Source organism: Schistocerca gregaria, chromosome 8 (assembly GCF_023897955.1).
Source record: "Schistocerca gregaria isolate iqSchGreg1 chromosome 8, iqSchGreg1.2, whole genome shotgun sequence".
In the NCBI taxonomy this organism is placed as follows: domain Eukaryota; kingdom Metazoa; phylum Arthropoda; class Insecta; order Orthoptera; family Acrididae; genus Schistocerca; species Schistocerca gregaria.
Window position 1 is genome coordinate 168,724,769 of NC_064927.1, and position 25,956 is coordinate 168,750,724.

The 25,956-nt window shown below is 38.1% G+C and overlaps 1 protein-coding gene across 2 annotated transcripts in view; it reads right to left on the reverse strand.

The window, feature by feature from the left end:
- The window catches only part of LOC126284873 (WASH complex subunit 2), a 204,574-nt gene that overhangs the window by 135,657 nt on the left and 42,961 nt on the right, over positions 1 to 25,956 (reverse strand). The window contains exons 4-7 of one of the 2 annotated variants that reach the window (XM_049984113.1): positions 24,546 to 24,691; positions 18,070 to 18,295; positions 13,560 to 13,724; positions 7,761 to 7,875 (exon numbers count right to left, since the gene is read on the reverse strand). In XM_049984113.1, coding sequence (XP_049840070.1) covers positions 7,761 to 7,875; positions 13,560 to 13,724; positions 18,070 to 18,295; positions 24,546 to 24,691 — 652 coding nt within the window. Of the gene's footprint in view, positions 1 to 7,754; positions 7,876 to 13,559; positions 13,725 to 18,069; positions 18,296 to 24,545; positions 24,692 to 25,956 lie in introns of both variants that reach the window. The other variant, XM_049984112.1, reaches the window with a different exon arrangement.

The following is a 25,956-nucleotide window of genomic DNA, read 5'->3' on the forward strand; positions in this document are numbered from 1 at the left end:
GCAGATAGAAGAGGTTGACAGTCTTAAATTCCTGGGATTACAACTTGATAATAAATTCAGTTGGGAGAAGCACACCACAGAACTGCAGAAACGCCTTAACAAATCTGTATTTGCAATTCGAGTGTTAGCAGACATAGGCAACATAAAAGTGAAAAAGCTTGCATACTTTGCATACTTTCATTCCATAATGTCATATGGTAACTCTTCAAGTCAAACAAAAGTTTTCAGAGTCCAAAAGCGTGTAATATGTATTATTTGTGGAGTAAACTCACGGACGTCTTGTAGAAACCTCTTCAAAGAACTGGGTATACTAACTACTGCCTCGCAGTATATTTACTCCTTAATGAAATTTGTCCTAAATAATATATCTCTTTTCCCAACAAACAGCTCAGTTCATACATACAATATCAGGACCAAAAATGATCTGCACAAGGACTTAAAAGCACTTACTTTAGTTCAAAAAGGGGTGCACTACTCAGTAACACTCATCTTCAATAATTTGCCAGCAAACATAAAAAATTTAGTTACAAATAGAGATCAGTTTAAAAGGAGCCTGAAAGACTTACTAGTGGCCAACTCCTTCTACTCCATTGACGAATTTTTTAATAGAAACAAATGATATGTTGTATATATTTATACTACTAGTATTGTTATTTCAGCTTAAAAAAAATTTAAAAAAGGTGACATGTTCCACATCCACGAGGATCTCCTCAACATGGATCTATGGAACGAAAATTAATCTAATCTAATCTAATCTAGACTATCAAAAGACTAATATTTGCTGACTCATCTCCGTAGCAAAGCGTTCAGCATGTCTGACTATGGTGCAGTTTCATTTCCCAGTACTTTCAGGGAGTATTCCTTGGTGAGAGGACTGGAACAGGGAGCACTCAGTATCATGCTGCCAATTCAGGGTCTATTCAAGTAATAAATAGTGGCTCATTCTAACTATCACTCTCCAATATATTCACTGCTTGACAGTATTTGTTGCTGTTATGAGTCTACTTCTTCAACAACACCAATTTTATTAAGCACAACTTACTTACAATTAAATCACAGAAAGTAATAGTCCCGGACTCTTCTGGAAATATACAAAACGAAAGACATCTGGAGATGTATACCTTGTGGGCAATACAGTATTCTGAATGTTTCTTGAAGAATGCACACACCAGAGCTAGAGGACACTGTTCACAGGTTCTACTGGAAAACTGGGATACAAACCATGCTCTCAGTGCACCTATGTGAATTCAGTTCGTTCACTGAAAACACAATGATTGGTTGAATGGTACATAAAGACAGTCCTGCATTAGGCTGACAGATAAATCCATGAACTAGCCATGTTTCATCACTAGGTAACAACGAATTCCGAATCACAGTTGAGGAGAAAACCATGTAGCACAGGGTTGTCCTCAATAGATAAATCAGATGGCCTGCAGTAAACGTTGGCTGGTTGACAAGCGAGACTGCAGCAGCTCTTAAATCTGCCATGTGTACTTTTGTCATGTGACCCGGAGCTGGCAGATATATTCTGCTGCACCTGGCAACCTCACCAGACGTGCATAACTATATTTAGTGATCCACTGATATATCCAGTAGGATTATAAGAGCCCCAGACAATAAAAGTCTGTTGTGACAAAATAAAACATCTACAGCTGTCCTTATGATTTTTATTTTATTTTGCTGCAACCAGTTTCAATGCTTCATTGCACCATCTCCAGGCTGTTGTTGTGGTACGGGATGATATGATCCCTATACATATCACATCAGTTATCAGCATAACTGGATATGCAGATAATGTGTCAGCACTCCAACCATCAACTGCCAACTGGCAACAGGAGTTCGCATATGATGATAGGTTTTGCCTCCTTGTCTACAGTAAAGAAGAGACTTGGATACTCTGCTACAAATGTATTCAGCAAGCTTCTATATAAGATAAAGCTTTAATTTTGGAATCCCTATCAATTCAAAAGAAAATTAAAAACATATCTGATTTCCCTCTTCTTCTACAAAAAAAATTATCATGTGGCATTTTTGGCCAGGAGGCCCCAAACAGTGGAGTTCAGCCACAGGGTTGCAAGTCTTATTTCAGGTGACGCCAAATTGGTGACTTGCCTGTCGGTAATGATGATGAGAGAATGAGGAGGACAACACAACACCCAGTCCATGAGTGGAGAAAATCTTCACACGGCCGAGAATCTACATCTACATCTACATCTACATTTATACTCCGCAAGCCACCCAACGGTGTGTGGCAGAGGGCACTTTATGTGCCACTGTCTTTACCTCTCTTTCCTGTTCCAGTCTCGTATGGTTCGCGGGAAGAACGACTGTCTGAAAGCATCAGAGCGCGCTCTAATCTCTCTAATTTTACATTCGTGATCTCCTCGGGAGGTATAAGTAGGGGGAAGCAATATATTCAATACCTCATCCAGAAACGCACCCTCTCGAAACCTGGCGAGCAAGCTACACTGCGATGCAGAGCGCCTCTCTTGCAGAGTTTGCCACTTGAGTTTGTTAAACATCTCCGTAACGCTATCACCGTTACCAAATAACCCTGTGACGAAACGCGCCGCTCTTCTTTGGATTTTCTCTTTCTCCTCCGTCAACCCGATCTGGTACGGATCCCACACTGATGAGCAATACTCAACTATAGGTCGAACGAGTGTTTTGTAAGCCACCTCCTTTGTTGATGGACTACATTTTCTAAGGACTCTCCCAATGAATCTCCCAATCCCTTACCAACAATTAATTTTATATGATCATTCCACTTCTAATTGTTCCGCACGCATACTCCCAGATATTTTACAGAAGTAACTGCTACCAGTGTTTGTTCCGCTATCATATAATCATACAATACAGGATCCTTCTTTCTATGTATTCACAATACATCACATTTGTCTATGTTAAGGGTGAGTTGCCACTCCTTGCACAAAGTGCCTATCTGCTGCAGATCTTCCTGCATTTCGCTACAATTTTCTAATGCTGCAACTTCTCTGTATACTACAGCATCATCCGCAAAAAGCCGCATGGAACTTCCGACACTATCTACTAGGTCATTTATATTATATATTGTGAAAAGCAGTGGTCCCATAACACTGCCCTGTGGCACACCAGAGGTTACTTTAACGTCTTTAGACGTCTCTCCACTGATAACAACATGCTGTGTTCTGTTTGTTAAAAACTCTTCAATCCAGCCACACAGCTGGTCTGATATTCCGTAGACTCTTACTTTGTTTATCAGGCGACAGTGCGGAACTGTATGGAACACCTTCCGGAAGTCAAGAAAAATAGCATCTACCTGGGAGCCTGTATCTAATATTTTCTGGGTCTCATGAACAAATAAAGCGAGTTGGGTCTCACACGATCGCTGTTTCCAGAATCCATGTTGATTCCTACAGAGTAGATTCTGGGTTTCCAAAAACGACATGATACGCGAGCAAAAAACATGTTCTAAAATTCTACAACAGATCGACGTCAGAGATATAGGTCTATAGTTTTGCGCATCTGCTCGACGACCCTTCTTGAAGACTGGGACTACCTGTGCTCTTTTCCAATCATTTGGAACCTTCCGTTCCTCTAGAGACTTGTGCTACACGGCTGTTAGAAGGGGGCAAGTTCTTTTGCGTACTCTGTGTAGAATCTAATTGGTATCCCGTCAGGTCCAGTGGACTTTCCTCTGTTGAGTGATTCCAGTTGCTTTTCTATTCCTTGGACACTTATTTCGATGTCAGCCATTTTTTCGTTTGTGCGAGGATTTAGAGAAGGAACTGCAGTGTGGTCTTCATCTGTGAAACAGCTTTGGAAAAAGGAGTTTAGTATTTCAACTTTACACGTGTCATCCTCTGTTTCAATGCCATCATCATCCCGGAGTGTCTGGACATCATGTTTCGAGCCACTTACTGATTTAACGTAAGACCAGAACTTCCTAGGATTTTCTGTCAAGTCGGTACATAGAATTTTACTTTCGAATTCACTGAACGCTTCACGCATAGCCATCCTTCCGCTAACTTTGACATCGTTTAGCTTCTGTTTGCCTGAGAGGTTTTGGCTGCGTTTAAACTTGCAGTAAAGCTCTCTTTGCTTTCGCAGTAGTTTCCTAACTTTGTTGTTGTACCACGGTGGGTTTTTCCCGTCCCTCACAGTTTTACTCGGCACGTATCTGTCTAAAACGCATTTTACGATTGCCTTGAACTTTTTCCATAAACACTCAACATTGTAAGTGTCGGAACAGAAATTTTCGTTTTGATCTGTTGGGTAGTCTGAAATCTGCCTTCTATTACTCTTGCTAAACAGATAAACCTTCCTCCCTTTTTTTATTTTCCTATTAACTTCTATATTCAGGGATGCTGCAACGGCCTTATGATCACTGATTCCCTGTTCTGCACATACAGAGTTGAAAACTTCGGGTCTGTTTGTTATCAGTAGGTCCAAGATGTTATCTCCACGAGTCGGTTCTCTGTTTAATTGCTCGAGGTAATTTTCAGATAGTGCACTCAGTATAATGTCACTCGATGCTCTGTCCCTACCATCCGTCCGAAACATCTTAGTGTCCCAGTCTATATCTGGTAAATTGAAATCTCCACCTAAGACTATAACATGCTGAGAAAATTTATGTGAAATGTATTCCAAATTTTCTTTCAGTTGTTCTGCCACTAATGCTGCTGAGTCGGGAGGTCGGTAAAAGGAGCCAATTATTAACCTAGTTTGATTGTTGAGTGTAACCTCCACCCATAATAATTCACAAGAACTATCCACTTCAACTTCACTACAGGATAAACTATTACTAACAGCGACGAACACTCCACCACCGGTTGCATGCAATCTATCCTTTCTAAACACCGTCTGTACCTTTGTAAAAATTTCGGCAGAATTTATCTCTGGCTTCAGCCAGCTTTCTGTACCTATAACGATTTCAGCTTCAGTGCTTTCTATCAGCACTTGAAGTTCCGGTACTTTACCAACGCAGCTTCGACAGTTTACAATTACAATACCGATTGCTGCTTGGTCCCCGCATGTCCTGACTTTGCCCCGCACCCGTTGAGGCTGTTGCCCTTTCTGTACTTGTCCGATGCCATCTAACCTAAAAAAAAAGCCCAGCCCACGCCACACAACCGCTGCTACCCGTGTAGCCGCTTGTTGCGTGTAGTGGACTCCTGACCTATCCAGCGGAACCCGATCCACTCAGATCCACTGCATGGTAGGCAATCACATTACCACTCAGCTAAACAGCCATGCTCTCTTTCTACAAATATCCCTAATATCTACATTCAGGAATTTAAAAGCTCTGTTAGCTTCACAGAAAGTGCCTGTGTTCGTTGTAAAGCTGCAGCATAAGTAGGAATGTATTACTGATTTACGTAACTATTTCCTTTGAGAAATACTAATATAATCAAGTAATTATCAAGGTATCAGTAGGAGGTAAACAGTAGTTACTTAGTGTACCTAAAGAACCACAAATCGTTTTTCCCAAAGTAGCAGCTTTCTTTCTAATTTCCTTCGTGGAATTTAGCTGACATATGTATGAATAGCATTAAGCATTACGGTAACAGTTTATTATTAGTACCATATGCAGCTCAAGTCTATGGTTTTCTTGTCTTTTGTAATGTATACCCTGATCCTTTACACTCTGCTGAAGGTTCCCCTTATTGATCAAATCTACAGGTCACAGTGGATAGATAAATAAATGAATGGTCCTAAATGTCTAAATGGCATAACTATAGATTGCAGAAATATATATTGAGCACCTCTGTTCCAAGTGCACAAAATGTTTGTACTTCTAAAAGTCTGTGAGATATATACTATTTTAGATTCAGTAACCTCAAGAGGATGGAGACAAAATAGTTGTGGGAAAGTAGGAGAAGTTGAGGAAAAGTTTAAAGTAGTTACACCATTCAGTGAAATAGCTACAAACATTAGTGCTTTTTCATCTATTCAGGCAACTGGTTGGTAATTTCAACCAAATAAAATGCTGAACAGTAATAGCATCTACACATGTACTCAGAAAATCACTGTAAAGTAGGTTGCAGAGAATACTTTTCATAAGTACTTAATGCCCTGTTGACGTGTCGAATGCAATGATGTATGGTCTACCCAAATATATGAGCATGTTAATGTGCTACTTCCAGGATTCAGAGAAGTGAGCTTGACAAAAATTGAATCTGTCTTAGGGATTAACAATGAGGGCTGATGAGATGGTACTTACGTCCCACCCCATAAACACTATAGAAATATTTAGAAAATGTTCTCACGCTTAAACATGAGGTATTCTCAAAACACAGATGGGGTATGCAGATTCCACTGGGTAGGGGTGGAAGGAGGGCATCAGGAAGGGCACTGGTCACAAACGGTTGCTAAAATTGCAAAAACCCGGATAATACGCCAATGCCACAGCAAAACAGGAAAAGGAGGCAAAAAAGAAATGCAGTGACATATCACACAACGGAAGAATGGCTTTTCATGTGATGTGTGTGCTTTTAATATTCTAAAATTATCTATTCCAACAATGTGGTAACTGTAAAATTTAAGTTGCAAATTATTTAAAGATTCTTTACTGAAAACCAGTTCTTGGTCAAGTCCAATAAGTGTGAAGTTACATATAGCCAAAGCACTCTTATGATTTTACAGATTCTAAATTCAATACCATTAACAGTGAGCTGGACAAGTAAGATCCTACTGTGGTTTCAAAAGACATATTGGTATTCTCCTGACCCATAAACCGTATTTCAGTCTCTTCCTGGGGATTTACAGTCTCCATAATGTACCCCAAAAGATGTGAGGTATTTTATCACACCTGTGTATCGTGATGAACCAAAGCTATCACACAGAAGAAATTGCAACAGGCCACATCACCACTTTTACTGAAATTACGTTTGTTGTACCCTTCGAAGATTACAACCTTACTCAACACTGAAAAGACCTTCATTGACGTTTCACTTCAAAGCCTTTTTGTGGCAACACTTTGCTTGTTATTGCCTATGGAGCTTTTTGAATATACAGTGGTGTCAACTTTACACATTTTGCTTCTCTTTTCATTATTAAGAACATATTTTGGTACAAGTGTGAAATTTTTTCTATTTCTTTGTTGTGAGCTATAGTTTGCTTTGAAATGAAGGAAGATTTTGGAGTAATGCCTTGTTGACAAAAAGGTCAAACACAGCATCTAAACCCACACTGGACAGACATAGAGAGAGATGAACATAATTAAGATGCAACAGCAACCCCAGATACTCCCTCCCCCCCCCCCCCCCCCCCCCCAAATGACTTCACTTTTAACAACCACTCACGGCATCAGAGATATACTTTTTTACAGAATTTTGTACCATCCTTGCAATCCAGACAGCCAAATCGTCATCCCATTTCTCCAGGAATCAAAGTATTACACTACCACACTCACAGTCATTGCTAAAGAGTACTTAGGGTTCACAGTATTGGAGGACTGCTGCAATAAATTAGCCCTCAGCTCAGGAATTATAGGTTCACCAAAGCTGTGCTCAGACTGGGCTTTTTAAGGTCTCTATTACGTTGACCCTTTTGAATAATCCGGGTTGGGTGCACAACTTCATGAAGGTTATAGATGCAGGCAGTGAGATTAGGCCCTTTCTAGAGTGAACCAATTTGAATAACATGTGTATTACATTAAACTCTGACACCATTTCGAAACCTTTTATGGATGAACCAAATTCCGTTTACTTAAACAGTTGTCAGCATCTACTTATATAACTATGTTAAAAACTAAAAAAGTAATGTATGCTAACCAACACCTTTCTGCTGTTCTTGGATCAAAGTTGCCTTTTGTGGTGCTGTCTGCTGCTCAGTCTCTGGAACGACACCCAGCCTAGCTGCAAGTTCTGCAGCAAAGTTGTTTGGTAGTCTACCCTGCAACAAGATATCAAGTATTATCAAGTGTCCTCATTTATGTCCATGTTTCAAGTCACAGTTAATGTAATAATGCAAGGCCAAAACCAAAATTGAATCAACCATTATATCTACATGCCTTATGAGAACAAAAGGATGAAGAACAGCTCAACATCTTCAACTAGTAATAAAATTCATTGAAGGAAAAAAAAGCCTCATGAAGATATTTTTGCCAGTTTTTTTATCTACACTTTCGCTCAAGTAACTTTCAAAATAGAAAATCAGTAAGTTGCATTATTTTGATGTATTATGATTAATGATATCTACATCTACATGATTACTCTACAATTCACATTTAAGTGCTTGGCAGAGGGTTCATCGAACCACAATCATACTATCTCTCTACCATTCCACTCCCGAACAGTGCGCAGGAAAAACGAACACCTAAACCTTTCTGTTCGAGCTCTGATTTCCCTTATTTTATTTTTATGATCATTCCTACCTATGTATGTTGGGCTCAACAAAATATTTTTGCATTCAGAAGAGAAAGTTGGTGACTGAAATTTCTTAAATAGATCTCGCCGTGACGAAAAACGCCTTTGCTTTAATGACTTCCATCCCAACTCGTGTATCATATCTGCCACACTCTCTCCCCTATTACGTGATAATACAAAACAAGCTGCCCTTTTTTGCACCCTTTCGATGTCCTCTGTCAATCCCTCCTGGTAAGGATCCCACACCGTGCAGCAATATTCTAACAGAGGACAAACGAGTGTAGTGTAAGCTGTCTCTTTAGTGGACCTGTTGCATCTTTTAAGTGTCCTGCCAATGAAACACAACCTTTGGCTCGCCTTCCCCACAATATTATCTATGTGGTCTTTCCAACTGAAGTTGTACGTAATTTTAACACCCAGGTACTTAGTTGAATTGACAGCCTTGACAATTGTACTGTTTATAGAGTAATCGAATTCCAACGGATTTCTTTTAGAACTCATGTGGATCACCTCACACTTTTCATTATTTAGCGTCAACTGCCACCTGCCACACCATACAACAATCTTTTCTACATCGCTTTGCAACTGATACTGGTCTTCGGATGACCTTACTAGACAGTAAATTACAGCATCATCTGCGAACAACCTAAGAGAACTGCTCAGATTGTCACCCAGGTCATTTATATAGATCAGGAACAGCAGAGGTCCCAGGACACTTCCCTGGGGAACAACTGATATCACTTCAGTTTTACTCGATGATTTGCCATCTATTACTATGAACTGCGACCTTCCTGACAGGAAATCACGAATCCAGTCACACAACTGAGACGATACCCCATAGGCCCGCAGCTTGATTAGAAGTCACTTGTGAGGAAAGGTGTCGAAAGCTTTCCGGAAATCTAGAAACATGGAATCAGCTTGAGATCCCCTGTCGATAGCGGCCATTACTTTGTGTGAATAAAGAGCTAGCTGTGTTGCATAAGAATGATGTTTTCTGAAACCATGGTGATTACGAATCAATAGATCATTCCCTTCGAGGTGATTCATAATGTTTGAATACAGTATATGCTCCAAAACCCTACTTATTTCAGGCTTTAGCCAGCTTTCTGTACCTATAACGATTTCAGCTTCTGTGCTTTCTATACAATCATGACTGTTGCAAGAGAACAGTTACACAAGTTGTCAAGATACATGAATATATTTACGAAGGTAGAAAACACACACACAACTCTCTGTACAACATATGACATCTCTTCCAGCTACTGTAGTTACTTAGAACTCACAGTTAGTATAATTCATAAAACTGTCAAAAGTGACATTCTGAATCCCCTATTTATCTCTGTAGTTAAGTAACAGTCAGAGTTGATTGATTAAAAGAGTTTAAAGGAACTAAAAAATGACACAATGAGGCCATACTTTCCCAACACTTTGACTGTTACAGATGTGTACCATACCGAGTGTGGCTTTATTGTCAGAATTCTGCTACCTGCATTGGGAACCCACATTTGGGTCACCACCTGTAACTGGTTTTACTACACATTTAGCCTTGCTCCATTCTAAATATTTGAGAGATGAGCACGACAACTTCATCTGTTTCTCTGGGTTTCACCACCCAAATAAAAAACGACACAGTTATACTGACAACACTACAGAAGTAAAAATTCAAACTTTTTGACTGCACTAGCACAATATCTCTATTCCATGCAACTTCTGAGGGAATATGTCTGCATACTTGAGAACTCACTGACACAGGAATATCACAATGGAGTGCATTCTTTCACCTGAGGATGTTACTATGAGCCTGCCAGGTGTGGCTAATATGGGTCCAGAGAAGTATAGTAAATTTTCCTCAGGAAGGGTGAAGGGAATTTCACCTTGCAATCATGAAGCCTTTTATTGTTCAGAGCTTGTCCACAGTGGCCACTGTGTGCTATTCTGTTCCAGGCCCCAAACAACTGCTGAAGATGTAATGTTGACTCCTGGTCAGATCACAGTATGCCCACCTCCAAGGTTTCTTCCTATGCTAATACATCAACAAGTTTGTTCCCCAGAATCCCAATCAGACACAATATCCAGAGGAATACAATGAAGCTCTTAGTGCCATGTAGGTCAGAAAGATGATTGTGTATGGTCAAAACCAACGGGCTCTAAGAATAACATTGATTTACAGCCTGGAGACTACTTAGAGACACACTGCCGATTAGGAAATTCTCTTAAGTTTCATTGTAAATATAACAAAGGGGTTGAAGAATAGCTCGTAATTCTGTCATAAAAACAGAGCCTCCATATGGTATGACATTTTGTCCTTGACCCATGGAATATGTGAAGGCTTGGTGATGTGATCCTCTACCCTCATACCATCAGTGTAGATGACTTTTGAACCAGAAAACTCATCAAGAACTGAGAGGAACAAATACCGAAATGTGCAGCGACCTACTATTTATTTGGACCAAATAGTAGGTCCACATGGATATGGTTGAGGTATGCACTATTGGAGAGGGAGGCAGTGGCAGGGGGTTGTAAAATGATCTGCCAAGAGATTAAATAGTGGAAAGTTGATGTCTGGCCGAAGACACTTCAGACAAACTGCTATTAGGACACCAAACGTAGTGTCACCTTTGAGTGAAGTGAAACTTCCCACTACAGAAAGGGGTACAGTGAGTCAGGTGCCCAGGTTAGCTGCAAACATGTACTGTATAATTCATTAGTAATCAGTAGCATCTGATTTGTAAGGGAGACATATGTCGGGAGGCTGCCCACAGGGCTAATCCAAAAGATACCTGTCACAATGGTGCACACAGTCCAGGAGCTGCAATGTCAATCAGAACACCCTAACTACAGGCCAGATTCCTGTAATCTAGTTGCAATAGGATGCGGGCACTATAGAGGTGCTAGAGCATGTAGTGGTCTGCATCTCAGGAGCTGTTACATAACTTAAGCAGGGGATAGCATCAAGTTTCAACTGGCACTAATTTTTAAGCTAATGAGAATCTATACACACATTCTGTAAACCACAATGAAGTGCGTGGCAGATGATGTTTAGCACACTACCACGTTACAGTTTCTTTCCATCCAATCGCATATGGAGCACAAGATGAACGACTGTTAAAATTCCTCTGTGCAGGCAGTAATTAGTCTAATCTTGTTCCTGTGGTCTCTACGGGAGCAATACACAGTGAGCTGATGTCTGTGAATTCAGGTTTTTCAGCATTTCTGTGACTCTCCTCCACGAGTCAAATAAATATATCGACATTTGTGCTGCCCTTCATCCAATATATTTAGTATCCCCTGTTAGTCCTATAAGGTATGGTTCTGAAATTAACTCAATCCACAGGCCCATCAGCACTGACCAACCACCATGTCACCCTCTGCCAGTAGCATAATGGATGTGATGTGGAGGAGGGTGAAGTCAGCACACCGCTCTCCTGACTGTAAGCCATTTTTGTGACTTGGATTCGCTACTACTCAGTCAAGTAGCTTCTCAACTGGCATCATGAAGCTGAGTGTACCTCATTCCAGTCTTGCCACCAAGAAAAAATCTCTGGCAGTACTAGGCATCAAACATGGGTCCTCCAAATGGCATTGAACCATGTTGATTGCTCAGCCATGGAGGCAGACATGGTTATGCAATACTGGAATACTGTTCTAAAATGGGATGTACAAATGTTTTGCAAGCAGTCTCCTTTGTAGACCAACTGCATTTTTCCAGTACCCTGCTAATGAACTGAAGTTTGTCACCCACACTTTTACCTACATTTGACCCTATGTGGTAATTACATTTTATATCCATACAAACTGCTACACTCAGGTATTTGTAGGTGTCCAATTCCAAATGTGACTGATATTGTAATCACAGGACACGACTTTTGAGTGTCTTATGATGTGTACAATTCTACATTTCTGTACTTTTAAAGCAAGCTGAAATCTTATCAATATCTCACAAGAAATTTGTATATCTTTTTCATCTGGTGCTTCATTATTTGTAACTGCTAGCTTTTCATGGGCAGCAGTGAGTATGCTGGTTTGGCATGACTATGGGGTTCCTTTAGCTGAACTTGGAACAATTCTACATGGATCCATCATGTGGTTTACAGTAATGTTTCACAGTTTAAGTCAGCTGTGGTCAATGCAAATCAGAATATAATGAACAACATCCGCAATAACTGGTTCACACTAAATACAACTGGAATCCCAGTTAAAGATTTACCTACAGAGACTTTCATGATCAACATAATTACAGACACCACTTACACAAAGGTAATATACAGGTCATTTTCTTGTTGTTTATAGATGATAGACACTGGATCATATGCTAAGTAAAGGGCATATTTACAGTTGCATACTGTTGTAATTAATCTGGTACTGCAAGGAGCACTCTTGAAAGTCTAATGACTTGAAAAAGATGAAGAATAGTTGAACAGTGGGTATCAAAAAGTAGTGGCATTCAAATAAGGTACAAACATGTCCCATTTCAAAGTAGTGCACATAGTTGCCTGGAAAGCGACAGAGGAAAATATCTTTGCAGACAGCTGCGAAAGCTTGCAATTAATTTCATTAACTTAATGGTGTGCTGATTATGGTGAGGAGGAACACAAATTTGAGAGAGTAAGATTCAACCATCTACCTTAAACAGAAAGTAATAGTAAACATACCATGTACAAAGCACATAAATGTGCTATTATATATCAACTTATGTCTGTTCTTGAAGGCTGTAAGCAGACACCAACTCTGATGAAACTTCACAGCTTCTATCACACAGAATTACATTACCTGGGGCAATTTGCTTTTGAAATTTATCCAGGTTACAATAGCAATAGAGTGTAACAAGAAATATAACTGCAAAGAGGGCATACTACACTACATTTTTAGGGAAACAAAGAACCAAAAAACCAAACACTTTTACATTTAGTCAATGAGATATATCTTTTATTAAAGTGATAGTGTTTTTGAACAATTTAATTAAATCCATTTCCTGACTGTTGCTATACTGTAAGGTTATGACATTTGTCACACTTTTCGAACAATTCAATTAAATCCATTTCCTGACTCTTTTATACTGTAAGATTATGACATCTAAGTTTTCCCTTACCACCTCTGTCCCTAAATCTCATGGGACTTCAGTCAACATTATAAAATGATAAGTAGAGGCATGAGGCTTGCTTTTCAAATAAATATTATCAGTTTAAATTCAACACTAATCATTCCACTCACCACACCTGTAGGAGGCTGCTCATCTGGTACTTTATGAGAATTCTCTTCCCCAAACATGTTTGATGGTGGAGGTGCCACATGCTGCTGCTTTGGGTGATGGCTCATAGGTGGGTTCAGCTGTTCACTTTCAGGCTCAGAATTTTCACTTCCACTGACACTAGGTATCTGGAATCAGAGGGATGAGGATAGAGAAGTTAATTATGTCACCTCAGAGATTCAGAGTCTGCAACAGAGATGATAGACACAAACAAAGATGCTACTGAAACATGAATTCTCTCTTTTCCTTTCATTTTCACTCAAATATATTCATTACCATTTTATCCATGTAGCTTCTATTTTTAACCATGATGTAGAACAAGAGGACGATCCATACAAGACTTAAGGACAAATTTTTCCCTTTAGTGACACACATGAGAAGACATGTTAAATTACATGCAAATATTCTTCCTTACTGAAACACTGAAGCTCAATGTCATTTTACCCTTATTCAAAGAATTCTTCAGTACTTAAAATTTTTTATGGACAAATATCTACATCATTCTAAATTTACCAGATGTAACCAAGGTCTTTGCACGAAAGTGCCAATGAAGTCAATTTTTTAGGTGTAATGTTGTTTTAATCATATGATATTGAAATGGATTATTTGTATCACAATTACAAAATGTGGCATATATTTTACGTTTTTCTAGTTATACCTTCATAATACTGCATCATTCCTATCTATTCGAACTGGAGGGGAAAGAAAAACAGATCATAACAACAAATTATTCAAGAAAAGAGTAACAAATATAATTGTAGATACAGATGCACACCAGCATTACCAGGCATGAATAGAAGGGGGAGGTACTGATGGTGGTATAAGTACAGGTAGAAAGATTATGAAATCTAAGCTATGGCAGAAAAAGACTCATTACAATAAAGAAGGGAAATATGATAAGTACAAAAATAGAAAACCAGCTAACATAAATGTCACTTGTCTCCAGGACATATCTATATTAGAAATATCCACAAAATACCAAGCAATATTGCCACAATTCTGGATAAATATAACATAAGAGAAGAAGTACAGCATCTTCTGTGATTCATAAGATACTTTGTGTTTCTCTGCAGTCTGTCCCAACAAAAGTAGAAGTAGTGATAAAAATTCCAGCACCCACAGAATTTGAAATTAATTCAGATCATCATTCACACATTGCAAGTTATTTTTGAAATTTATTTTTGGTGTTATAAATTATAGACTCTCAAACTTAACACAGTAGTCTACTTTTATAATACAAACAATGATGCCTGCTTCATGTTTGGCACTATGTAAGGTCAAATTTTGCAAATATTTCACAATTCTTTAGAAATTCTATTCAAATTTTTAAATTTGTGTTAGGTGAGAGGAGGGACAGCAATAAATTCAAACCAAAATAGTCACTGAAAACAATTCCACAACAAAATCTACAAGAAGTGAACAATGCTTAAATTCATATTTTCTCCCACTTCAACATTAGAGGAGTGCCTACTCACCATGCTTTATGCTTTTAATATGATTATTTCATTCACATTTCATGTCCAAGGTTACTATGTCTTAAAAGTTAATTCAGCATTCAGCCAGTGAAGCTGTTACAGTAACATATTTTAATTGAAAGCCCACAATTATATATTAAAAAAGTTCTGCATAAGTAAATTGGGCAGCTAATGGAGAAATGTCCAGTGCAAGGAAAGTCAACCCAAACCCAAACCTTAGGAGAGACTGAAAGTGCAAGCTACATCTACTTAAGTGCCTGGCAGATGGTTCAGCGAAAAACCTTCACGATGATTCTCTATTCTCCCACTCTCAAACAGCACGCAGATAAAACAAATACATCTACCTTTCCGTACAAACTCTAGTTTCCCTTATTTTATTATTATGATCATTTCTCCCTTTGTAGGCTGATGTCAACAAAATATTTTTGCATTCAGAGGAAATGGTTGGTGACTGAAGTTTTATGAGAAGATCCCGCCGCAACAAGAAACACCTTTATTTTAAAGATGTCCATCCCTAATCCTGTATCATGTCCATGACACTCTTCCCTGTTTCTCAATAATACAAAACCTGCTACTCTAGTTTGAACTTTCTCGATGTACTCCATTAATCCTACCGTGAAGCAGTACTCAAAAGAGGACAGACAAGCATAATGTCTCTTCAGTAGATCTGTTGCATCTACTAAGCGTTCTACCAATAAATCACAGTCTTTGATTGCCTTCCCCCACAACATTTTTGTGTATTCTCTCCAATTTAAGTTGTTAATAATTGTAATTCTTAGGTATTAGTTTCATTTATGACCTTTAGATATGATTGATTTATCATGTAACCAAAGTTAAACAGATTCCTTTCAGCACTCATGTGGATGACCTCACACTTTTCATTTTTTAAGGTCAACTGCCAATTTTTGCCAAGACTGATATCTTTCCTAAATCATTTTGCTATTTGTTTTGATCTTCTGATTTTTCTCGATGATAAATAAAAGCATCAACTGCAAACAACCTATGACAACTATTCTATTCAGATCGTCTCCTAAATTGTTTATGTAAATAACGAACAGCAGAGGGTCTATTACACTACCATGGGGAAAGCCAGAAATCGCTTCTGTTGTACTCAATGACATTGCATCAATTACTACAAAATGTGACAGGAAATCAAAACACCAGTCACATAACTCAGATGATATTCCACAAGCATGCTTGTGAGGTACAGTGTCAAAATCTAGAAATACAGAATAAATTTGAAATCTCTAGCCAATAGTATTCAACATTTCATGTGAGTGAAGAGCTAGTTGTATTTCATAAGAGTGAGGTTTTCTAAATTCATGCTATTTGTGTATCAATAGACCATTCTCTTCAATGTAATTCATAATGTTTGAACACAATTAATAATATGGAACTGTATTTTAGTGGATTACTCCTATTGTCTATTTTGAATAATGATGTGCCTTCTGCAAATTTCTAGTCTTTGGACACGGATCTTTTGTCGAGCGGGTGGTTGTATATGATTGTGAAGTATGGAGCTATTGCAATAGCGTACTCTGAAAGGAACATAACCGGAATACAGTCTGGACTGGAAGACTTGCTTTTATTGAGTGATTTAAGTTGCTTCACTACTCTGAGGTTATCTACTTCTAAGTTGCTGAAGTTGAGAGTTGTTATTGATTCAAATTCTGGAATATTAACTTTGTCTTGTTTGGTGAAGGAACTCCAAAGTGCTGGGTTTAATAACTCTGCTTTTGCAATACTGTCATCAATAGTGTTTCCACTGCTATTGCACAGAGAAGTCATTTAGTGTGTCTTTCTGATAACGTACTTTACATATGACCAGAGTCTCTCTGGATTTTCTGCCGTGTTTCAAGACAGTTTCATTGTGGAAACTATTATAAGCATTTCATATTGAAGTGAGTGCTAACTTTCGAGCTTGTGTAAGGATCGCCAATCTCGGGGATTTTGAATTTGTTTAAAACTGGCATACTTTTTCGTTGTTTCTTACCCATTTTGTGTGCCAAGGTGGATCAGCTCCATCATTTGTTAATTTATTTGGTATAAATCTTTCAATTGCTGTCATTATTATTTCTTTGAATTCGAGTCGCATCTGGTCTAAAATTATGTTGTTAATTTGAAAGGAATGGAGGCTGCTCCCAGGAAGGTATCAAACAAATTTTTATCTGCTTTTTTGAATAGTTATATAAGACAGAACTAACAAATGATTAAAAAGTTTATTTAAAAGGTAAGGGTTCCTTATTTTAAAAAAAATCTTCTTACTAAACTTTTGTCAGTTTTAGTTTTCTACAAATCTAATTCACAAACCTAATCACTGTTCAGTCTAAGCACTTTTCATAATGTTGCGCTAGCTGCCTCTACCCCTCTGCATAATTCTCAGCCTGAAAACTAAACCAGTTGACAGGAGTGTTCTTTTACTCATTAGTGTAGGCCCATGAACTAGGCACAACTCTTGATGAATTTGAGCACCTTTAGATCCTTTCAAACACAAAAACTGAATCACAGCACACACAAATTTTTGAAGCCTTTTTCATTTGCTTTCGCCAACAATCATACAACTACTGTATGAAATCAGTGACTTCACAAGCAATCAATATTATTGCATTCATGCAACTTTATATTGACTTGTCAACATTTAAAATGGCCCTTCGTTTTGGAATAAGCATCACACAATATTAAAGAGTTGCTAGTGCGTGGTAGATCAAAAATGAAAACTAAACTTATATATCAAAGAGTACACATAAAACACATTATAAAAAGAAATGGCAAACAGAAGTGGGAAGAACATAACAAAACAGGGGAAAATGAAATATAAAAAGGTAAGATGCTGAAAGATCACCTTTTTACCTGTCTCTTTCACCTTACCACCTACATATGTTAATATGGATGTTGATATCTGAAGGCGAGTATTTATAAGCCCACAATAACACATGCAGTAAGGTAAAATATGTTAATTTAATTTGTTCATAATTGACAGTAACATTCATTTACATACCCTTCGTCGTTTCATCCTGTCAGATATGGCGTAATCAGCCTCAACATCACTGGCACTCTCACTAGATGGTATTTCAGTAGCACCAGGAACACCACTTTCTTCTTCATCACTGAACACATCAGCCAGCCCCACTCGATCATCTTCATAAAATTCACGTGAACCGATGAGAAATGGCAATGGGCGGTTTGCATAAGGATTTACTGGCCGCAGTATAATACGCCCCATGCTGTGGAACACATGATGGAATACAAGATTTACTTTTGTCTCCACAGAGGGCACAAGGCAGGCCTTCTTCTATCACTAGAAGACCAAACTAACATATGATTCTCTACTATTTTACAAATCTTCCATGTTCTAAATGGAAGTTTGAAATCTGAAACCTGAAGAAATGTATCACCTACTTTGGATTATGAAAGCTTTTACACTGCAATTGGTTTCTAGTATACAAAAAAAAAAAAAAAAAAAAAAAAAAAAAAAAAAAAAAAATCAAAACTGAAATAATCTATTTTTTGTAGAGTTGTGATGATTACATGTAACACATTAATACTGCGTGCTGAACTGGCATTCAAGTCTGGAGACAATGCTTCTAGTGATGATGTGCAGCTCAAGTACACTACATGCGCACGCCTCGTAGACCGAGCTTCGTCTTGCTAGAGTCTTCTCCCATACAGCACAGACACTTTCAAATTATGCTGTAATACTACCATTTTCACAAGAGTGGATACAACGTGAGATTAGCTTTTCCACAACCATGGGGTGGTTGCCGAAATCTGAATGTTCTACTCTGAATTAAGTATCTAGTCCAGCAAAAATTTTTCAAGTGTCGTTTACAATCAATACAGTGTATACATTTCAAAGAACAGAAAGATTAAGAGTCCATGAATATTACTCAGATAGAACAATCAGTAGTATACTGTCATGCAAGCAGTAATCATGGTACATACATTAAACTTGCAAAACAATATTTAACCAAAGAAGAGTCAACATGACTTGAGATAATACAAGCCAAGTTATTCACTTCATATATTTATAGAATACTTTGCGATATCACAATTCCATTTTCATGTAGATGAATTGTAAGGACATCCTCAATAAACAACAATTTCTCTCTTTTCATAGATACATTAACTACACATATTCTTACCAATTTTGATTTTCAAATATAAGTATAGTATTTCTGTTGCTAGTATCACAGACCTCAACAAGACCATTGTAACTACATTACACTCTCTACATTCTGGTAAGTAGTTCCAGAAGAAGTACAATATTTAGAACTTAGGACTCATTTATGTGTTCAGAGTACAGGACTGCCTGCTGGCTTCTGTGGAAGTTTGTAATGTTTACCCAAATAATGAAACATGCTGCATCTGGTAAGAAGAAAACAGCAAGTTGCACCACTGCAATACTAGTATGAAGGTGCAAAGAGGTTGTGTATCCTCCTGTTCTGTAGTATGCCTAAAGTGCTCGTTACTTCTTAAAAGAGGTATTTCATAGAGTGAGAGAAATTAAATTATCTACTTCTTTGTGGCAAATGAAAAAGGAATGCACAGATAATAGTAAAGTTGTATCTACCAAGGTATCTTCATACAGCAACAAGAATGACAGTTCAAAAAGATGTTATTGGATAAGCACTAGAATGCTATGCAAATGAAAACACACTACACTTAAAGTGTAGAGTGACTAAAACTAAACATGAATTACAAACCATGAAAAACTGGATGCCTTATTTGAGTTGGGTGAGATGTGCATGGGCCTACATACATTGTACATCAAAGGCAGCACAATGTGAGTGACTGGTGTTGGATTACTCAAGAATATATAGTAGATCCTTATTTCACTGAGCAGGTAGCATGTGCACTATTTCTCACAACAGTGCTAGCCGATTTCTTAAAAAAGAAACTGTTTAAAATGCAAATATGTGTGTGGTACTAGCTAACCATTCACTTGTGGCTAGGAAAGCACTCATTCAGCTCTTTCCCAGTCACTTTGTAGGATGTGAAGGCGTTATCAGTTTACCTGCACGTTCACCTTATTTGTCATAATCTGGACTTTTTTCTCTGCCGTAGTAAGCTCAAAGAAGAAATTCAAGCATTCATTCACACACACATACTATGTTCTGTAAAAATCCCAAGATGATGCAGAGCCAGCAGGTAAGTGGAGCAAGTCAAGTTATACACTAAAGGGTAGAGGCACCAAGTGCTGGCTATGTCTGTGCAGTATTCTAACAACAAATTATAACACTACTTACTGTAAAGGAGACACATTAAGTTGCAAGCAGGCACAATTAACAATTAAAAGACACTTACATAAAGCTTTCGTCCTCAGCCTTCATTACAGGGTGTCTATGTGGACAAGAAAAAAATATTCCCGGATTTTTCCCGGTTAAAAACACAATTTCTCCTGGATGAAATTACGTATAAAGCGGGTGAAAATACATCTGTGTTAAGTAACAGTATACATTCCCTCAGAGCTGTAAAACCTATCAGTCCTTAGAATCATAAAGGTCTTATACCGGCGGAGGACGTCCCAGGACTTTAGGAAACAAAATCCAGGAAAACAATTCGTTTGGGAAGTTGTTTGATGCAAGACAATATACACAGAGTTTATTTTCGCATTGCGAAAGTATATACACAAATTCCACAAATTACAGCACGGTAGCTTCCGAAACTATAAAATAGAGATTGCGTGGAGCTATGCACTTTTGTCAGCCAGTCGTAGCTCATGTCGCGTGACCTCGCTAGCGAATGACGGCAGTTATTCAGAGCATGAGGCCTACGAGAAAGACACGCCGCGGCGCGTACGTTACGAAGGTAGGCCGAGCTCGCTCAACTCAGCAAAATGTGTTTCTACACCAGTTAACTCGTAACTAGATGTGTATGTACGAACGAGAATTGCATCGTCTATTGGAATCCACTATTATTAGTAGTACATTGATGGGAAGTCCGTAGGCCTACTAACAGGCTCTAATTTGGCAATTAAAATCGTGCCAAAATGATTATCAGTTGCGTAGAAAAGTCGAAATGTTCTGGCATGAAGAGACTTGTGACATTGCTCAGTAACACATTATGCACATTTTTTTGAAGGTCAAGTACACTTTTTGCCATTGATTGCATAATTTTTTTAACTATGAAAGAACAACATTAAATATGAAAACTAACTTGAAGCTCGGTCTTTTTTTAGTGTATGTTACACGTTAAGTCATATCAAATACAAATGTGGCAGTAAAATTTTAAATAGTGGCAGTAAAATTTTAAATAGTGGCATAAATTACTTATCTTCTGGGCCTGACATTTCTAAAATGGCTGATCCTCAAAGTGATATGTTTTGAATGAGAGTTATAACGCCCTATGATTTAAGAAATTCACTGCACATTCTCACAATAACATACATCATCTTGCGTGGAAATTTACTTTGAAAGTAATGCGTCTCAAGCCACTATTCATAATATTTTCTGGTGATCTGTTAGGAATGTAAACAATTGAGACGTCACGCACATCGAATGCACGTTAGCTGTCATGGACATACTGCATAATCTTCGACCTAAAGCCTTTGACACTTTTCGGTGTCGGCAAACTGGTCTGTGCATTGTGTAAATTACCCATTTTCTATGCAACTAAACTTTTATTTTGGTGTTACTCTCTGATTTATGTTTCATTGCTGCAGGATTATTCAGCATTAGTAGACGAAAGTTCTTTGTCAGCGTATCAGATTTTACACGTCAAACCTATAAAACTTTAACTGAAATCTAAAACAATGAAAAATCCCGGAATTCTAAAAAATTCCCGGGTTTTACCTGGATTTGTACTGGATGAAAAAATTCCCGGGTTTTTCCCGGATGTCCCGGGCCGTATACACCTGCATTAGCAAAGGAGGCAACCACACCATTCATACACAGAAGCATCTCATACGCACATGACCACCAACTCCAGCATCTCAGGTCAGAGGGGGCGGGGAGGGGGGGGGGGGTAATAGTGTACATGTGGGGAGACAGACAAATACTGTCTTGGTTGAGTGTGCAGCCAACAGTCGCAGCATTGGAAAGTTGTGGAATTGGGAGGTGGGCAAAAAAGGGAGCGAAAAGGAGAGGAGCGGATAAAGATGGACGGATGTGTTGGCAGAGGATGGCAAAGAAAGACTGTGGGAGATGAGAGTGGAGAGGAGATGATAGGACAGAGGAGGGTGGAAACTGTTGTGTGGAGGGTGTGGAGACAGTATGTTACCACAGGTTGAGGCCAGGGTAATTGTGGGAGTGGAGAATGTGTTCTAAGGCTAACTGCTATCTTCGCAGTTCAGAAAGCTGGTTGTGGAGCGGAGGATCCAGATGGCTACATCAAGTTTTGAGTGCCCCGTCAGCTGGATGTAACAGTTCCACATGGTAACACAAACTTCCACGTAAGATAGCCAGTTTAGTACTATACCAAGGTTCTATTTGAAAGTTAAAGTTGCCATTGATTTCTCTGCAATTAGACTATGGTGTCCCTCACTTTAAGGTAAACAACAATTTACTGAATACAAAATTAGTATTCTGTAACCACAGATTGTACTCTCCATTAGCAAACAAAACCAAACAATAATAGTACCTGACTGAAAGCTATCTAAGTCGAAGCACAGCTACTTTGTTTTACGGTGGTTATACTTATGAGATCATCAAGTAGAAGCACTATATGGAAATATGCCAGTTCGTGAAATGCAGTTAACAGGCCCATCACTCTAGTCATCGAGTAAATTGGAACACACAGCAATTGCTATCCAAACAAAGCTCAATCCATTACAGGTAAACAGCAGTGGCAGTCATAGTCCACTCGTGGAAGCAGTGTCAGATAATAGCACCTAACAAAGCAAAAACTGAGAGAAAGCAAGCCAGCAGGCTGCCTTATACTGGCCCACTACAGAAATTTATGGGGCCAAGTGGCTGTATCAGGGGCTTCCCTCATAGGGCATGGACGACAATGTCATGCATATTGATATTCCTGAACTCCCATTTAGCTGTCCAGCAAGGTTACAAGAGAGACTATATGTTGTTAATGAAGACATTTTTACATTTCATCTCGGAGAAAACAAAATTACAGTACTTTAAATGGTTCCAGAAGTATCTGACTTTAACAGCTTTCTCAGGGCCACCCTTATGTGGTTGGTGGCAGTTTTAACCATAACTACTTTTTGTAATCTCACCAATACAATAAAGAGCAATAAAAATATTCATTTTCCTCAGGTAAATTGAGAATGAGGTATCTCGGATAAAATTATTTTGTTAGGTATTTTTAGTTCTTTATGTCTGCCCACCTGATTTGAGTCACAAAAACATATTATACTGATTGTCCGTATCCAAGGACACACTGATTTGTTGAAAACAATGAGTAAATAGCGAACAGAGTAATGCTCTATGGTATCAAAAAATAAATGCTTCTCAGAAGGTAATGAAATTAATAAATCTTTGGTACTTCAATACAAAATTTCATCACCTCCAAGAACTATAAAAAGAAAAGAAAATGTTCCAATAATTTTATCACACAACAGAGAACAGCCAAAGTTGCAAATTTCACTTCCATTTACTTCATGACTAGTTTCGGGTTGGGACTCATTAAAAAAATCATTCTACAGGAAAGAAAAGCAAAATTACAATCATGTACCATAAAACTGTTATCAGATTATTAATTGCACATCAAAAAAACAGACAGTATAGATGTACCAGATATTCAAAATGGTATTTCCCAAAATATAACAACCATGTCAAGATAACAAACATATACATAGAATAAAGTGCAAACAAGCAGTAACAGAGCATACAAGTAACTGGCAGTCTACTTCTCTCACTGCTGTATGGAAACCTCAAAACCCTCTGGAAGCTACAGTCCTACAGGATATATTAAATATCTTTTTTATTTATTAAAACATTCTCCAATCGTCAAAAATACAGCAATTAATACAACAACACCACAAATCATCAATAAATTAATATTTTTAAAACTTCTACCAAACACAGAAAATACTTAAACTCATCAAACAGTAAAGCACATCATCACCACGTACAGCGCACTTTGTATACGTATATGTTTGTTATCATGACATGTTTCTTACATACTGGGACTGGTACGTATATCTTGAAACAATATTTTCGCATTACTGACATGCATTTAATAATTTGGCAATAGCCGTGTTTTACTTCATTGCAATTTTGGTTTTCTGCCCTGCAAAATGATTTGAAAAAGGATCCTGACCCAAAACTAGTCATCAAGTAAAGAAAAGTGAAATTTACAACTCTGGCTGTTTTTCTGATTAAAACAAGTTGCCGTCTGCAATTACACATTTAAAACAATATGATAGCATAAAAGTAATAAATCTAAAGACTAGTCTGATTTCTGTAGCAATTATTTGATAAATGTATATACGATTATTATTAAACAATTTTAAGAATAATGCTTTCATGGTTTCTGTTGCCTTTAATGAAGTAATGCGCATTTAAGAAAGTAGTTCACCTTGCTGAACTCTCATCTTCTTCACTGTCGCTTACTGCTGGAACCTCAATGGTCTCAAACATAGTATCCATGATGCCCATACCAATAGTAAGTGCCTCACGCACCATATCAACTGTTTCAGCTTCAACTTCAGCTTTAGATGGAGTCTGTACAGCAGAAAAAAAGAGGAAAATGTTAAATGACAAAGATTGAAGACGTATTCAAATCACCTTCATGTGCTTAATGATGTACATCCACCTTCTTGAAATTTTTCCAGCCTGTGGTATTACACAAATGATGTGAAATTGCAAAACCATGATTCAACAATTATTTTAATTTTATTTCTGTGGGCAGGTACCCTGCTCATCACAATTGTCACTCACTTTATGGGAAGAAAGTCTTCCGCCATTGGTCTGTCAATCACAAACTTTGTTCTGCATGTATTCACATTTTAACTACATGGCTGTTTTGTTTCAGAAGTGGGAGAGATGGGGAATCAAATGGTATTTGCATATTAGCATGTGTGGTAAAGCAACTAAAAACCAGGCAAAGACTGGCCAAGTACACCACACAACCAGTCGATAATCTGATGTGTGAATTAATTTTTCGTTCGATTCATGCCCTTACATCATAAGCCAGTGTGCAGCCCAATCAACTTGATGAGGATATCATGCTTTATGATTCTGACAAAGCTTTTGACTCAGTATGAACAAAATCTGTACCAACACCATCTGGAAACAAGGCAATGATTCAACCAATGTTCCTATGATGATTTATTTGCAGTGTTTATCTTTTAGTGGGAATAATCTTCAACAATGAATGGAAGAACTTGTTTTTGTACTGTGCAGCTGGAGTCAGCTCAGACATAGACTGCTCATCACATCTGCCGCCCAGTTACGAAGAAAACTGTCAATCTGTTTCCTGTTGTAAACAAAACTGTTTTTAAAAGCAAAATGTGAGTTACCCATTTGAAAGAGTGATCCCAAATTAGTCTAGTACCTATTAATTTTATAGATATGGATTAACATGAGCAGGAAGACAAGAAAAATAACTAGTAATCCAGCAATGACTGCACCACCCTGGCTCATGCTCATGGCTGCCACCATGCAGCAGCACTACTCAGCTGCTTCTGGAGTACTGCTTATTATTTGTATTTTACTATCTCTGTTAATACATATTAATAAAATGAATACACACTAAACTAATTTGGGACCACTCTACTGAAGCAGAACATAAATTTTCAGTTTAAAAAACATTCTGTTTGGAACAGAGGGGTAGAAAGGGGTCGATGCTTGCCATTGACACTGGATGTCGCATGAAAGATGTGATGAGCAGTATTTGTTTGGGTTGACTCTAGCTACATATTGCAAAAATGAATTTGAAAATATTGGCCAAATGCTGAGAAAATGTGCCTGAAGCATATACAAGGTGA